This window comes from Podarcis pityusensis, assembly GCF_964106645.2.
Source record: "Podarcis pityusensis genome assembly, chromosome: 7".
NCBI lineage: Eukaryota > Metazoa > Chordata > Lepidosauria > Squamata > Lacertidae > Podarcis > Podarcis pityusensis.
Genome location: NC_138031.1, coordinates 61,414,088 through 61,431,848, shown reverse-complemented (window position 1 = coordinate 61,431,848; position 17,761 = coordinate 61,414,088). Strand labels below are relative to the sequence as shown.

The window sequence follows — 17,761 nt, the reverse complement described above, 5'->3', positions numbered from 1 at the left end:
TGAAGACAGCTGAAGTGAGGCATGCATTCTTTTAAGTGAAAAATCACCAGCTTCTGCTTACAACTGGCATACTGTAGTACAATAGCAATTTTCAAATGGTGTTCCAGGTAATTCTGGAGTTCTCCCATGAGAAAATAACAGAGAATCTTCTCTGGAAGAGCCCCTGCCCACCACTGTCAATCATCCAGTGCAATGTGCAGACTGCTGGAGAATCTGGAATATTTTGTACATCAGTTGTTGTCCTCTTTGAACTGATGAAATGAAGCACAGCTGACCTCACTTGAACTGAATGGTACATCCTGGAACATATTCAGAAATTCTCTAGAGCATGTCAAGTTTCCTTGACAGGCGTCAGAATAAGATTTGAAAACTATGAAATGACAATAAAAATTTCAAAACAAATCATCAAGCTTTTAGTTCTCCTGTTTTATGTTTCAGTCCAATATTGCTTAAAAAGCACTAACACTAATGTTCCTTAACCTTCAACTATCCTGAGTCTCCTACACACCAGTGCTTCACAAGAGATTTCAACCTATATTTTATTGAAATACATACACTGCTTTGGCCAAATGCATTTTGGCCTTTTAGCACTGCAGTAATTGAGATATATATTTTTTTTTGCGGGGCGGGGGGCGGGGAGAGAACATAGTGAGAACTCCCAGCTTCTAGGGATTTTCCATACCATAGATAGGTAACACAGGTGCTGGCAAATCTGACACCTCCTCTCAGACGTCTCTAGCTGCCACTTTCGAGGCTTTTTCTTCCCATCCACTCCCGAACTGCTGCTGCTATCATGGCTCCCATAGCGAGCTGACGAATGGAGGCCTGCCTCATACAGCTGCCGCCGCTGCCTCAGCTCTGTCTCCCTGTGGACATGAGGAATAATTAGAAAACAGCAACCTCTCATAGGAACGCCATGAAGCAGCAGGCAACAGTTCAACGTAGGCCTGAGATTTTAATAACAATTGCCATGCTACGATGGGCTAAATCCCATCTAAGGTTTTGTCTGACCACTGTATACAGATTGGGAGTTTTCCAGACAGAGAATCTGATACAGAAAAACCTTGGGCCAGATCAAATTATTTGGCAAACATGGCTGCCAAGTGATTTGCCAGGAGATATTACTACCTATGGAGACCAAGCACCATTTTAAGCAGCCCCACTCGCTGTAGAAAAAAAGAATTATTGAGTTGGAAGGGACTTGGAACGTCATCTCGTCTAACACCCTGCTCAATGCAGGATCAACAATCCAGGATGCAACTCCAGAATCCCTGACAGATGGCTATCTAGCCTCTGCTTAGAAACTTTCAGTGAAGGAGAGCCCGTCACCCACCAAAACAGTCTCTTCCTTTGTTGAACAGCTCTACACATTAGAAAGTTTCTTCCAATGTTTAGCCCAAATCTGTTGCACCACCATTTCCACCCACTGGTTCTAGTCCTGCCCTCTGATACAGCAGAGAACAAGCCTTCTTCATCTTCCATATGACAACCCTTCAGAAATTTGAAGACTGCTGCCATGTCTCTCCTTAACAATCTTCTCTCCAGGCTAAACATACCCAATAGCCAAGGAGGGAAACAGGAGGAGATAGAAGTGGGACAAAAACATTCTCCTACGGTAGGTCCTCCCTGAGTTGGCAAGACTTGACTTGCTATGACACTTAAAAGGGAACTGAGCAAAACATTGAGCGGAGGAAGAGAGATGGAACATCATGTACCAAAGCAGTGAGTAAATGAGAACTGAGCTCAGGAAAGGAAAAGGTGGTACCACATATCAAGCAAAGGAAAAATAGAAAGAGTAGGCTGACATTTGCAGTTAAAAAACATAGTTATTCCAGCAGCAAAGATCAGGCTTTAGAAGGAGAAATATCCTTTGGAAGATCTCCCTCTTAAAAGAAGCAACCTAAATGTGAACAAGCTTGAGAACCACTTGGATGGATGGATGTAAAAATACCAGCTCTTTCGATATTTGCAAATTTTCCTTTGTTAAAGGGAAAAGTGCATATCAACTCTCCAAAAAGGAAGAAGCTCCATGCAGAGCCTCAAAAGTCTTCCACTTAGAGGGCAGACATATAGTGGAGAAGACTCTAACCATTCTTTGCACATTAACACAGTAATTTTGTTAAATACAATTTGTAGATTCCAGCCATCAGATTTTCTCTTGATCTATTCGAGATGTTACCGACCAGCACTACCCAGCTGTCTCACACTTGTTGTGGGTAGCAGTGCTACATAGTAGGAGAATAAAAGAGAACAGCATTACATATGAAACATGGCAGCTTTCCCTGCTTTTCAAACCTGCCTTGGACAGGGGTTGGGGAGCATTTAAAAACAGGTCTTTCAGTGTCTTTAGAAAAGGTGTGTAGTTGTCCTCATGCTACAGACAGATTACACGGTCTGCTTCCGAAAGCACAGGAACTCCTGGCTTAGCCAGTGATTTTAAAACTCTTGACGTTATTAGGCACACTTGGGAAACATGGATTCATTTGTTTGGTGAGAAAAAAGTCATCACCTAATGCTAGTAGTATGGAGTACTTTGCTCTGTCCTCTAGTGCTTTGACAGCAAACCATCCATGGAAGTTTCTTCTCCCATGTGTGGCAGTGTTCAAGCAGGTTGGCTGGCTCAGCAGCTGCCAGCAATGCTCTTGGACGTCTCACAACACTCTATACTTTCCGCGAGAGCTACTCTGGAAGCAAGTAGGATAAAACAAAAGAGAGTCTAGCTACCTGAGCTCTCCTAGAAGTGCCGATATTGTACTAAGAGAAGACCCATTTTCTTTCTTTGCTTCTGCTGTTGCGATCTGATAGAGCAGCTTTTCCATTGAAAATGGCTTGGGTATACGTCGTTGCTTCATCTCCTGCGTTGACAAATTCCAGAGTGTTAGTTCACATACAATGAAATAACTTGTTTTGGAAAGAAAAATGAACATACCCCATTAACGTATCATCCTTGGGGACAAGGATTTCCTGACCAAAAGAGTGTATGTGTGAAACACAACATTTTCCTGAGCGATGTCAGTCACTTCATATTGGCTCTCCAGGTATCAGTGTGCAATTCCTGCTGTCCCTTAACTTCTCAATTAAGCCCTGGGCACAAGTGCAAGTAAATGCAAAGTGCAACTCACCTCCCCAAGACTTCCTCCTGCAAAACACAACCCAACTGGTCCTAGTAGGCATGGTTGCTGCTGTCCTAGCAACAAATTCAACCAACGAGGCATACATAAAAGGAGTTACTGATGCACATCACAGTTGAGTCAGGACATGTCCTATGAATGGTTATATGTGACACAGTCCATGCAGTCTTCATTGAAATGGAGATTTCTCAAGTTCTGAGTGGTAAAAGGCAAAGTCTAGATGCTTTATGTATGAAAAAAACCCCACCCATATCCCAAAAGGTTTAATGAATGCATCAAGCAGCACTACACACCCTGTGACCAGAGGTGTTCTGTTTGCAGAGGTGGGTTTTTAAGAACACAAGCTCCTACCTTGGCAGTTTTAAAACCCATGCTTGTCCACTGGGTGGTAGCAAAGTGCACAGTTTCAGAAACGTTGTAGCCGCAGCACACTTTAGACACAAAAGATCCTGGGAAGCAGACAACAAACTGCCCGCTCTGCTGTACAGTACGGTGCACCTTGATCCCCTCTTTACACAGCACCTCTGGGGAGATCTAGGGAGAGAGAAAGAAGCAGGGGAAATCTAGAGCGGGTGCCTTTCTTGGCAGCTCCATTTGTTTACCTCTTATTACTTGCCATGGAGAACATGCAAAAGTCATATTGAATCTCTAAATGCTTCTACAGAAACAAACCCCAGAGCAGATCCTTCTGCTGCCAACTACGTAAAACCAACCAACTCTTAAGCTTGGCTTAAAGGGAAACAAACCTCAGCAGGACCAAGGAGCCTTGGGGTGGGGAGGCATATCTCCTTGTGTCATATAGGACTGGGTTATCCCCTTTAAGAATATGAATCCACATCCGTCCCTCTAAGTATTGCTTAAACAATAAATCTGAGCTTCCACTCTGGCCGGAAGCTCCTACCAATTTCACCAGTGACAGCAGTAAGAAAATAAATCAAAGCTGGACAATAATCCTCCATCTCCACCCTTAATACACATAGGTCAGTTGAGGGGGAGCTGTGTGCCTGTGTTTGCCCTTGTGCGTTTGGCAGCGGGAAAGGATTGTGTGTGGACATCTACCAGTGGCATGCAGTTCCCAGATGGTTAACCAAGGTTTGGCCCTTGGATCTAGAAAGGAAATCTACCCCTGGCTTACACAATAAAATGTATTGCTATTCATGACACCGCAAAAGAAACTGCCTAGTAAGAAAACATAAAGCGACTCACCATGACGTTACTTTCAAGCATTTCCAGCCCTGGAGTGCCATTGGCTTGCAGCAGGGTGTGTACCACTTTGTCAAGTTTTTTCTCCTCTGCAGCAGGAATGCAATACCTGTTCATTTTTGACACAGAAGGGGGAAACAAAGGGAGTATTTATTCCATGTTGCCCAAATCGACATCACCAAAGCTGAGAGCAACATGAGAACATACAAAGAGCCCTGCTGGATCAGATGAAAGGCCCCTCTGGTCCAGCATCCTGTTCTCAGATGTGTATAGCAAGCCTGGAGCTGAATGCAACAGCAAGTGTGCAAAATATACCAAGAGTTTGCAAATTTGAAAACAAGATCCAACTTCAAAATAACACAGCAAGGAATAATTGTGGTGCTACAACCACTGAATATTTTATCAAAGATTGGAGCATTAAAGGATTTGCCATATCTACATGTATCTGACACATTTCTCTCAAATATTGGGGCTGAGGAAAGGGAGAAATAGAACTGTGTTTGAACTCACAATATTTTGAAGCTCACACCTAATGAAACTACAACCAACATATCCTCTGTTGGTTGAACCTAATGCTGACACCTGACTGCTTTTTAACATCCCATAACCACCAATAAGGGCTGTCCCACACATTCCATGTCAGCAAACTTGGGCATGCTGCCGAAGCACCCAAGAACAGATAGGGATTTATATCTGATCCTGGCTCTTTGGAAGAGAATACCTGCGTGGCACACATTTCCAAAGACTGGATTTTATCATTTGTGTGACCGACTTGCAAGGGTATGCTAAAAAAAACAACCCCAATGTACACCTAAAAGATGAATGTGTGGTGGGCCCCCAATATCAAAAGCTCCTTTTTGACAAATATCATCTGTACACCATGTCTGAATAGCAAAGACACATTCAGGAGTATTCTTCGTGGCCACTCCGAACTGCAGGCCTTTGCTCTCCTGAAGCTGTACAACATTTTGGACTTTTCCCAGAGGACGTTTGAAACTCTTCTATTTGAGCTGGCAAGAGCCATTAGCTGGGTAGCCCCTGGTTCAAATCTCATGTCAGCCCTGCATGCACTTTGCACTTGGGCAAGCCACACTCAGCCTTCCAACTGTATCACTGCAATAATAATACAACATCCTTGTAATTACTGAGATGATGTATGTGTGAAGTACATCTGAAAGCTGAGGCTTGTACAAACTACCACTCACTCCCTTGCCTATGGGAAAAAAGAACTGCCTCCTAGTGATGAGACAGGAAGTTTTTCCCCCCAAACACTTTTATTTTCCATTTAGGCTAGAAAAGATGGGTGCACGTTTTTATGGTACAATAGAAGAATGCTGCCTCTCACATAGGGAGTACCACATATTACAAATCTGCACTGCATCTGGAACCCCTCTTAACCCTCTGAAAAGCTCTTTAGGGTGTTCTTGATCTTCTCAAGCCAGTTTGGCAGAGGGGAAGAAGATGGAGGGGGGCAGGATTGGTGCCTCCTTACCCAAGTACGAGAGAACGCATTCTACTCTTTGAACAGAATTTTTGGATCCAAGAGATTACTTATAGGGAGTGCATGCTGGAAACATTTTTTACGGCCTAGTAACTTTGGAGGACGTGGGTGGCGCTGTGGGTTAAACCACAGAGCCTAGGACTTGCCGATCAGAAGGTCGGCGGTTCGAATCCCTGCGACGGGGTGAGCTCCCGTTGCTCGGTCCCTGCTCCTGCCAACCTAGCAGTTCGAAAGCATGTCAGAGTGCAAGTAGATAAATACCGTATTTTTCGCTCTATAGGACGCACTTTTTTCCCTTCAAAAATGAAGGGAAAATGTGTGTGCATCCTATGGAGCGAAGACGCCATAGCCCCGCGACCCTCTCCCGGCTCGAGAGGTGACGCGCGGCTATGGCAGGAGCCTCTACAGCCCCGTGTCACCTCTCCAGCCGGGAGAGCGCGCGCGGGGCTAAAGAAGCACCCTGTGACCCTCTCCCGGCTGGAGAGGTGACGCGCGGCTATTGAGGCTCTTGCCATAGCCGCCCGTCACCTCTCCAGCCGGGAGAGCGCGCGCAGGGCTAAAGCAGCCCCCCCGTGACCCTCTCCCGGCTGGAGAGGTGACGGGCGGCTATGGCAGGAGCTTCTGTAGCCGCCCGTCACCTCTCCAGCCGGGAGAGCGCGCGCGGGGCTAAAGCAGCCCCCCGTGACCCTCTCCCGACTGGAGAGGTGACGGGCGGCTATGGCAGGAGCTTCTATAGCCGCCCGTCACCTCTCCAGCCGGGAGAGCGCGCGCGGGGCTAAAGCAGCCCCCTGCGACCCTCTCCCGGCTGGAGAGGTGACGCGCGGCTATTGAGGCTCCTGCCATAGCCGTGCGTCACCTCTCCAGCCGGGAGAGCGTGCGCGGGGCTAAAGAAGCCATAGCCCAGCGACCCTCTCCCGGCTGGAGAGGTGACGCACGGCTATGGCAGGAGCCTCTCCGCTGCGCCTTTCCGCTGCTCCCTGAACTGCTCTTTGGGGCTGGTGGTGGGCTTCCTCCCGCCAGCCCCAAAGAGCAGGTTGAAAGGAACCTGAAGCCTGGAGAGCGAGAGGGGTCAGTGCACACCGACCCCTCTCGCTCTCCAGGCTTCCAAGGTAGCCGCCTGAACGCACCTTAAACGGCACCTTGTTTTAGAGCGGGAAAACAAGAGGGGGAAAGTTCTCCCCCTCTCTGCACAGCGCCTCCTGCCACTTCGCTGAAGGGGCGCTGGGCAGAGAGGGGGAGATTTTTTTTTTCTTGTTCTCCCCCCTCTAAAACAAAGTGCGTCCTATTGTCCGGTGCGTCCTATGGTGCGAAAAATACGGTAGGTACAGCTCCGGCGGGAAGGTAAACAGCGTTTCCGTGTGCTGCTCTGGTTCGCCAGAAGCGGCTCAGTTATGCTGGCCACATGACCCGGAAGCTGTACATCGGCTCCCTCGGCCAATAAAGTGAGATGAGCGCCACAACCCCAGAGTTGGCCACGACTGGACCTAATGGTCAGGGGTCCCTTTATCTTTACCTAACTTTGGAGGCTTATTTGCACCAAATGGATTCTTTGCCACATTTCTAGGTTGCGTGTGCTGAACAAGGGTCAACTTGATCTTTTTCTGCTTAACTTGGTATTTTCTGGCTTTTTAGAGTTTTAGAATCTTTAGGAAAACAATATTTATAGAAGAAGGTTGTAGTTGGGCAGGTTGGGGTGCCATGAACTGCGATGGTGTTGAGGCAGTAAGAGTAAGACGCTGCATCAGGATCACCATAGAAGCTGACGTGCAACTTCCTGAAATCAACAGTGTAGAAGAGCAAAGAGGTTCACTTGGGATTCACTTACCAAATGCAGTCAGCACCAGTGTGTAAGTAGTCTATATATGGAAGGTGATTTTGGTCTCGAGACCAGCATGAGGTAGAAAAGACCATGCCAATATTTAGCCAAGGAATTGTCACTCCTAAAGCAGTTTAGATCAGAAGCAAAACACAATTAATAGGGAAAAGGTATGTTGAAAACCACACATATAATTTGTGCTGATACTTGAAAATTTAAATCTTTTGATTTCTACCAGAAATAAGATTACATAGTTAACAAAAGAGATGTCTTTAATCTGATTATTTGGATGCATATTTTCACCCAAGCTCCTATTTTTTCATGGCATCACTATGCTGCCGATTACACGTGCATATAAATTTTGCTTTCTGCAAATATTCTGGGTGCACACTTGTATTAACATGGGCAGGCTCTAAATGGTGAATTGCTTGGACAAGTGTGGCTCATGAACACTGGTTGCAGGAAGAAAACATTTCCCCCCAGAAAGTTGAAAATGGTGCAGGTAAGCATAGGCATCTCATTATCATCTCTATTTACAGGTCTTTGTAAAAATGCTTCAAAATCCTGCCAGACCTGTTTGACCAGAGAACATGGGGGGGGGGGGGGGAGTTTAGAAGAAATGAATGAGCAACAGCAGTCACTTTCAGCTCTTTGTAAAATGATTATCTAACCCCCCAGCCATTATCAGGTAGAAATCACTGAAGAGCCTTAATGAAGAACCAGAGGAATTTCTGCAAATTTATTGGCACAGCACTGCTCCCTGGAGACTGCAAATAATGAAGTTACATGTGCTGATCGCTCACCATATTGACACTAAAACATTATCATGAGCCTACTGAATAATGATGAACAACTGGGAGAAGTAAATGGCCCAAGGTAGAGATGGTCTGCACTACAAGCATACCCTTCCGTCTCACTCTCACCTTTCTTTCTTTCCTTTTTAAAAAATTCAGTAATACAAGACGCAGAGCTTAACTGCTGCGTTTGGCTTGTTAAGATACAAAACGCACCTTTCTCAGCCTCTCTAGGAAAGAAGTGTGTCCATCTGTGCTGAACAGATTGAGGGGTCAATGGGCATCAGAGACACAAACAGGATTATAAATGCCACCATGATGGGAAGCTTACTGAATATTAATTCATTTTTAAACAGCAGGTAGAGATGCCCGGCTCCAGGGAGGTGGCAAAAACATGATTTATTCAACACTCTGTGTGAATTCCACAACAGAGTATGTCTCTTAAACATGGAGAATATAAATGGACTTACCAGGCACAGCACCAAGATGTCGCAGGATGGATCCTGTGTTATTAGGAAGGACTGTTAGGTTCCACCCATGCCTATTGAAATTAAGTGGTGCAAATCGTGATGAGCAAACATCAAATGTCACATTAATCATTGTTTTATTTACCTACTTGCTAGGGGTTCTGCATTGCTGTGTAGGACTGCAGCCAAAGGAGGAATGCTCTAGGCCTCTTTGCTGCAATTCCAGATTTTGTTTTAAAAGTAAAATTCTGCTTAAAAATGAAACTTCCAGCTCTTTCCTTTATGCTAACAAATGTGTAAGCAGCATTCTAGACATGGTTGTTCAATACACTTGCTCTTGCCTTTGTGTTCTGGTTAACCTTGCAAAGGCACTAGTGACTAACAAGAACTTGAGACTTCTTGTTTAAATTTATTGATGTCATTTTTTAAAAAAATAAACACGATTAATAAATTGAAATGGTGAAAACATAAAACAACTTGTTTTTCTTCTTTTGGCTGCTTCACAAAGATGCACCATGTTATTGTTTCAATTAGGTGCCTTGCAAAAGCAAGCAAACAAAAAACCCAGTAATTGACTGACTCCCAATCCGAAGGGATCTTTATAGCTACGTGGGAAGGAGAAGTTTGGCAGGGACTGATGACCGTCTTTCCATGGGGTCATAGCTGACACATTTTAGCAGCTACTGTATGGTTCCTAGCCATCTGTTTCCACCCAAACTAAGTTGTGGTTAATTCATTAAACGCATCGTCATTAACTTGCTCACTCAGGAACAGACAAGGTGAACATTAAGGGAAACGTACATGCAACTGGGTGCACAGCATTAAGAAGGCATCGTGTGGATTCAAAAAAAGTCCTTGCCCACCAAATAAGAGGTTGCAGCATTCACACAACCCATTAAGATGCTTATGCTGAGCTGGTTGGTTGGGGAAATGTTAATGCTGTGGCTCCTTCAAGCAACTAACTGGAACTGGACGGAAAAGTTAAAGGAGGAATGGTAGGATCCTGTAGCAACTGCCTGCACCCCCTTAAGAAGATCCTCACCCTTGGAACTTAAAAAGAAATGCAAAAGGTGTAATGAATGTGCAATTGTACAGTTTTAGAAATCCTTTGTGCTAATGCAGGGTGTGCAAAAAGGGGGAGGGAAACACCCAGTGCTACATTTCTGGTTTACTCCAGGCCTGACCATTTCACGAAACTCTTCCTTCTGGGGACACTATAAATATATGAATAGCTTAACTAGGAAAAGGGATAATAATTACAAAACATAATAAAACACAATACGTAATAAAACACAAAACTTCATAATCTCACATTAAACGAATAATAGCTATCAAGTTGCATTCTGCAAAAGAAAATACAGAAAAGCTGAAAAATGTATATATTAATGCAAACGTATCTAACAAAACCACATTAAAACCAGACTTTCTACCAATGAGACAACCCCTAAAAATGGAAAGCTGTCAAAAAGCATGATTGGTAAGGCTGAAGGTGCTTTGGGGCAGTTTTCAATGATATATTTTGTCCTTGCTAGCCCTTTTCCTATGTACGCTGCTCATATGCCCCCAAGGAAGGAATTTTCCAAAACGTGTTGGACCTGGAATGAGCCATAATTCTAGCAGCCGAAGTCCACCCCCCACCTTACCTGTCAGTAACAACCCTTATTCTGCAGCTGGCTGTTTTGCTGCTAACTGGAGCGGGGTAGCACAAGCTGCTACAAATACACTGAGCATGAAACAACATTATACCCAATAATGGTGATGAAACCTGCAACTTAGTAAACAAATTAGAGGAGCCAGTGCTCTATGGAGAGGTGAAAGGTGTCTTGGAACTCCCATTACCTTGAAAACGGTTCTGATTTTCCCACAGGAAAGCCACTGCCATGGGTGTTGGTATCCACTTTCCCACAATGCACTGCTACATGGCAGTCCTTCTGTTCCACTAACCTCCAGTACTCTTGCTGTAGGAAAATAAAGTTTTCGTATTAAGATTAGAGGAGAGTGCAGTTCCATTTCCCTGAGTTCAATCTAGGCAAATTCTCATTCCTTAGAAACTGGGCGCCTGATATTTCAAAATACACCAAAAGCAAGCTTTGTATAGCTCTTCCGACAAATAATAATTTCTTAGCTGATGTTATTACTAAGCCCTGATAAGTGCGAATGCTTGCATTATAAAAAATGATATTACTATCCATTTAGAAATTGCTGCTTGGTCCATTCTGAGAGTAAGCGGTCCTCCAAAGGGGAAATGGTTTATAAAATATCTTTGTGTCAACCAGCATAACTTCTGCTAAGGATATACCATGAGCTGTTGCCGCTGAACCAATGGCTGTACCTAGGATAGCCTGGTTTATGTAGTGGGTTGGCATTTGCCCAAGGATGGTTATTCCTCGCATGGAAAAGAAAGCCTTTGGAATAAAGTGCTGGTTCACATAAGAAGTAAGATAGTGCAGTGAAGCATTTGGGCTACATGTTTGATGTCCTTGAGGCAGGACTTTCTTTTGCAGAAGCCATGCTGATTCTTCCTCAGCAAGCCTTGTTCTTGTTTCTAATAAACTGTTTCACAATTCCATTTTAAAATCTGCCTTTCTGTGTGCTTCTTGCAGCTGCCCTCTTTTTCTTCCTTGACTTCTTGGATCCCAGCAGAAATTCCCCACCAACACGACACGACACGACACAACACGACACAACACAACACTTGCTGTAATCATGGGAATTGTAATCATGGGAATTGTTACAGGGCTTAACTGCTGAGTTCTCATGTTACATTACCCAGGCAAATGCACGTTTGTGGATGGTTTGGATCTCTAGTGTGTATGGGGAGAAAATCATCTTCTAGTGGCTAGTTTAAAGAACTACCCTGACTTTATGGAACCCCTCACCTCTATTTCAGCTGCCGTAGGCTCCTTGCTGAAGCACATGTTCATGATGTTTCTTGCTGTTCGGTAAAAGGTTGTTAAAGAAACAGACCTTCCCTGCGAACCAAAGCATAAAAAGGGAGAAATTGTGGTAGTTGTTTTCCATCATTAGTAACAGTAATAATGAAAATAATAATGAATAAAGGAAGAGCAGATATGAGTGGCTGGAAATATAGATACATCATGACACAGGGTTATTACACCAACAATGTTCCAGAGTGCAATTTCTCTCATCTATTGCATGGGCAGCATCAATAAAAAATATGCACAACATTATTAAGAAAAAGTGGGGGAAATGCATAATATATGGGGGGGATTGCTGCAAAATATGTATATGAGGCAGAATTGTGAACAAAACCGCACATTTTTAGTGTTGGCTCTAAAAAGAAAATCACAAACTGGTGTGGAAATGGGGCAAACTGAGCTTAAGATCAGAAAAATGAGACGCTGAAGTTGTCCATCACTAACTGCAGACTGAAACTGTAAATGCTCTAAATGGGCTTGGTCAGATACATTTTGTCCTGCGTTCTGTTCTAACTTCACGTTGCCTGAGAAAGTTGTCCTCTATGTGTAAGACTGCTGCCTAGGGAAGGAAGAGAAACCAGAATGACTCATTTTAAGGACCAGCGGCTAACTGAGATGCCAATTTAGGCTTATTTTTAAAGGGAGTAGTGTTGATGCTTGCTCACAAGCTGGAATCAGCTGTAGGACACAACTGCAGACATGTTAGAAAATAAAATATCTTTCACCAGATGAACTTTCAAACTGGGTAGCCAAAGAAAGACTAACCCCAGAGGTCCAAAACAAAACTGGAAAAGTTGATTAGCGTTTAGCCATAGGCCAGTACAATACTAAAATGTAAATATTTCAATCAGATTTTTTTAAAAAACACACACAAACACAATAAAGAATCATGAAAAAACATTTTCAATTCATAAACTAGAAGTACATCAATATAACTCAACTGTGGCTTTTCCCCCCAAGCAAAGGTGCAGTGATCATGTATGGTTTTCCATTCAGTAAGGGGAGTAATAATCACACCGTGAACTTAACATTAAAACTTGCAGTCTCACAGTGCTTTAACATGCACAAATGGAAGCTAGCTATTTGTCTTAAAATCTATCTTCATTTTCTCTCTGAATATGAAGACCACTATTTTGTTTTGATGATTAGAGATATTTTCCACAATTCATTGAGACAGAAAGACTCGAGGTGCTTTCAGTTACAATGCACTTCTGCAATGAAGGTTTTCCCTGATTTTCAACACTTGGCTGGATCCCAGATCCCAACCTGTTAATGGTGCATGTTGGGGGATGGAAAATATGCTTTGTGGGGGTAAAGAGAAGGCTCACGTGTTACCAAAAGTTTTAAGTTAATTAGTTCAAACTACAAACTCTCAGTAGTTTTCTGCTTCCTTCTCCCAGAGCAAAAACAGACACTACCGAATATTTCCCCCCAATCAAAGTCTTAGCTCAGGCCCACTGACTACACAAAAATGTTGAGCTGCCCCATAAAAAATAAAATGCGAAATGAACACAAGGCAATTAAGCTATTACAAGTGCCCATCAGGGGAGGACAGCTAAGACACTCTTAAATGTCAGAGCTGCATGCTTGTAAATAAAATGAGCAATTTCCTTCCTCTTTTACTGCCCATGTGAACCATTTATTGGGGTAGTCTAACAAAAAAAACATCCTTCAAAAGTGCTATTCAACAGCCATCAAATTTGCGTCTGTAATTCAGGGTTTACAAAGACTGCTCACAAGCACAGAAAAACAGCTGTCTAGATTTAAGGAGTGCTTGCTGTGGGGTTTGGGGTTTTTTTGCCAGACAAATAAAGGCAGAAATTATCATCAAGAACTGGTTACTATCGGAGAGAGGTGGCAACCCTACCTCAGGGCAGAAGTTTTCTCAAGTTTTTTTAATAAAAAAGATTAGTCATAATTGATCCGATTTATTAGTTCTTAAATTTTTCCTCTGGGCATAAAGCATCCTCCAGGGAAAACTCTCTCTTTCCAGCCTTTGTCTGAAATTACATTCATTTGGGAGAAATTTTTCTCACTTTGATTTTATCTGTTTGGTTCAAAAGAACACAACATTGTGAAGGAGATTTGCAATACTCATCATTTCACTGCAAAATATTTCTTCCTTGATTTCATCTCAAAACACCTGCACACTTATTTAAAGAATTCCCCAAGTGAAAACCAAATACCTGTCCCAGTTCACATGTAATGTTAAGCCACAGTAAGAAACAAGCCATGGTTAGGAATGTGCTACGGCACACTGAAGAATTGCTTCTACTATGCTCCACCCTGCGCTGAGTTGGGAAGAAACAAACCACAGCTTTTGCTTAGCGTTAAGTGCAAGCCAGTCCTCGTGGGTTGTTTCTCTCCAAAACCCAGGGTGGAAACTAAGGTTTGTTCTTGGACTTACTGCCCATAGTTTGTTTGGAGGAGTCATTGTCAGAGAATTTCCTCTAAATAACTTAGCAACTGGAACCTCCTGGGCCAAATCTGGTCCCTTAAGGGGTGATGCTTGACTCCCATCCAAACTATAACCCAGAGGCAAAAGGTGATGTGAGAGGAGTGATGGGCAACAGGAGGAATCTATATAGGAGACTTTAACTTCACATTTCTCCTAGTTGATATATGCAGGTTACAGATTCTTTGCATACACTGTCTCACTTATTTCATGTGACCTAAGCTCAAGTAGGACGGTGTTCTCGAAGCTACAAACATGAGTCTGACCAAACTGCGGGAGGCAGTGGAAGACAGCAGTGCCTGGCGTGCTCTGGCCCAGGGGGTCACGACGAGTTGGACACGACTAAACGACTAAACAACAACAAAGCTCAACTAACTTAGTCGGGGATCCAACCCATGACTTTAGGAGAATCAGGAAAACTGGGAGCCTACCCCCATTAAAAAAAAAAATCTATTGCCAGATAGAATAATGAATCCCCTTTATTTTGTGACACAATAAAAATTCTTTACATGGGAAGCCAAGCATATGGCTTGATCATGATTTGCAGTGTAATTTTGTGTGGTTACTCATAAGTAATACCTGACTTACTACCAGGTAATTGTACAAAGGATTTTTAATACCACATATTTAGTTCATATCTCTCTTTTTCTGCATAAGTTTAGCAGAACAAAACAAAGCTATTGTAGTCTGACTAGAAAAAATTTGACTGAGCAGATTTTCTTTTACCTCTAGCAGAAGTGAAAGACTGACTCCAATTGCAGTATTAGTTTCCTATGGAATTTGCTGACAGTGGCAGCACTTCTGGCTGGAGTTAAAAATATGCACTTTCAAACAGAAGTAGAAGATCATAGCTTACGTATATAAGCTATACTGTCAAACTGATTGTGGACTAAAAGGCCTTAATTCAATTAAAAAACAACAACCCCAGTCTCAATTAGACATCCACAAGGAAACTGAAGAGATCTGAAGGAAAATGCTTCATAAATAATCCCCCTACCACCATAAGGTTTTATCAAACTTAGGTCCATTAATTTCAATGGGTCTACTCTTACTAAATATGTACAAATTTGATAAAAGGGTCGTGCTCATTGTGTTCATTCTTACAGTACTTTACTTTCACGATGTAAACTTTTACAGACTTAGGAACACTCCTGTAACATCCCTTGGTATAATAAAGGTGTTGCATGAATATTCAGTGGCGATAAATGATTCTGTAAGAGGAAGCATAGGCTTAGTTAAGTAGCCTTAACCTCTGCTCACTTATTCCACACACTCTAGTCCTGTGAAATGCAGCTGCCAGTCATGAGGACTGTCAGGTCGCAGGTGATGGGGTGATGGCGTCCAACGACCCAGCCAATTTCTAGGTCTGACCGACTGCAGGGTGTCAGGAAGAAGGTGTTGATAAGAGCAACAGGCCAATTTGTTTCACGGATAAACATATTACAGCAAGAGCTATCAAATGACATTAAATCATAATGAATACATTCCAAGTGGTAATTGAGTGTATATTTTAACCTGGTATTTAAGTTTATAAAGCTGTCATGGGGTGAGGGGGCAGATTCTTCCAAGGTCTGAACTCTTGCGATTTTTAACTCCGCTGCTCGCTATTGCAAGCCCTGGAAATCAGGCTGCTTGAGCTGATCATAGGCAGGCAAATGTCAGGAGCCTACAGTGTGGTGTTGTGGCTGGAGTGTTGTGTTTGGACACGGGAAAGCCAAGCCCATTCCCCACTCAGACATTAAACTTGCTGGGTGGCCTTGCACAAGTCACAGCCACACTGGCTCACCTCACTCACAGGGTTGTAGAGAAGATAAAGTAAATTAATCCTTTGCCCAGACCTCTTGAGGGAAAAAGGCAGGAATACAAATGCGGTTAATATAGAAGTAAACAGAATCTGGCACAGGAATGTATAGATAGGCCTCAATTCTTGAAGACTGACAGCCTCTGCACAGAGGCACCAGAAGTTGCCAATTTCAGGCAGCACCTGATTCCTGTTTTGCAGCGAGAGGAGAAAGAGCAGTGATGGAAAAAGCAGTGTGTGCCGGGCACAGGCACCAGCGTAATAAACACCATATTTCTTTCTCTCGTAGCAGCTCAGCCTCACTCACTAAATCCAACCTCACTAACAATTACACAGCAAGCAGAGGTTGCCAGCTCCTGCTTAATAGTGGGGAGGCTGCCAAATCAAATTGAGTGGGGGAGTCAACATTCCTCTGCAAATGGATGTGCTCAGCGTCAGGAGGAATAAGCCTTCCAAACCACTGTTTGCACTAAATCAGAGCTGGCAACTGCAGACAAAAATACTGTTTGCATTTCGAGTTGCACGTTCTAAGCAGGGCCAACGGCAAGGCTTCTGCTTACCTTATATACACACTTGTGGAGGTCACTGAGAACGCCTTTGTCTTCCTCCTCTTCCTTCACGGTCTCTTTTTCCTGAGAGAAGAGTCGCCGCCGGCCCGTTTTCTGTGGGACTTCGACTTCCTTTGCCTTGTTCCGGAAGCCGTTTTTATGAACCACGCCATTGATGAGTCCGTTTTTGGGTTCATACCGGGGGAGAGACTGGAATTCGTAGTTGTTCTCCGAATGTACCTCCAGGGGGCCTTTCCTCTTTTCTAGGACCTCCTTTTCAAAGAGGACTTCCTTCTCCAGTCTCTTGTGCTCCTCGGCAGAGAGGGAGTCATAGGAGAGCAAGTACTGGCAGTACGCCTCCTGCAGCTTTGCTAACCTGTCCTGTGCAGTTTTGGGGATCCGCAGCAGGTCTGCCAGCTTGTTCCATTTCTTGAGGTCAGTCACTTGCTGCATGCCCCCCATTTCGTTGATCAGTTGGAAAAAGCAGGCCAAATCTAGCTCACATCCTCCTGGGTGTCAGTGAAGTGGAACGACAGGAAGGGAAAGGACATACAGGGGGAAGAAAAAACATGGTTAGGAAAACGTGACAGCAGACCGTATGCAATCCAGGCCAACTTATTGTGGAAGTGGCTGCATCACTTCGGACTGTAAATAGGAGCAAGACTGAAAACAAATCTGTGCAAACGAATGAAGAATAAAGCCCCTCAATATAGAAAATCAGATGTCAGTGTTATTTCTGGACCATCCGTCTTTAAAAAAAGGGAATCTGAAGGAAATTAAGCCACTGCAAAATCACTGGGCTTTCGTAGTAGTTACTGCACTTGCCTTGTGATTTGCCACTCACCTGCCCACCTGCATTAAGTTTCAACTGCCTTTGGGTATCTTTCTAAATGGCAAACTGAGCCTGTGCCACATAGGATGCTCCCCCCCCCCATCATGTGAATATTGCTTTCTTTTTCTCCTAGCCTTAAAGGCACTTTAAAGCTAAAAAAAGGAAAGAGTTGTTCTTTTGTGCATATGCCATTACAAACATCTGCAGCCAAATTAATGCCCCCACTGCACCACACAGATCTGCTTCAAACTGGATTTGAGGTCACTGTTGTGGT

At 43.7% G+C, this 17,761-nt stretch overlaps 1 protein-coding gene across 2 annotated transcripts in view; it reads right to left on the bottom strand.

The window, feature by feature from the left end:
* The window catches only part of JARID2 (jumonji and AT-rich interaction domain containing 2), a 188,483-nt gene that overhangs the window by 3,406 nt on the left and 167,316 nt on the right, over nt 1-17,761 (bottom strand). For both annotated transcript variants that reach the window (XM_081015274.1, XM_081015273.1), the window contains exons 8-16: nt 16,668-17,164; nt 11,792-11,884; nt 10,752-10,870; nt 8,916-8,986; nt 7,661-7,775; nt 4,338-4,443; nt 3,483-3,665; nt 2,725-2,855; nt 683-866 (exon numbers count right to left, since the gene is read on the bottom strand). In XM_081015274.1, coding sequence (XP_080871400.1) covers nt 683-866; nt 2,725-2,855; nt 3,483-3,665; nt 4,338-4,443; nt 7,661-7,775; nt 8,916-8,986; nt 10,752-10,870; nt 11,792-11,884; nt 16,668-17,164 — 1,499 coding nt within the window. The remainder of the gene's footprint in view (nt 1-682; nt 867-2,724; nt 2,856-3,482; nt 3,666-4,337; nt 4,444-7,660; nt 7,776-8,915; nt 8,987-10,751; nt 10,871-11,791; nt 11,885-16,667; nt 17,165-17,761) is intronic.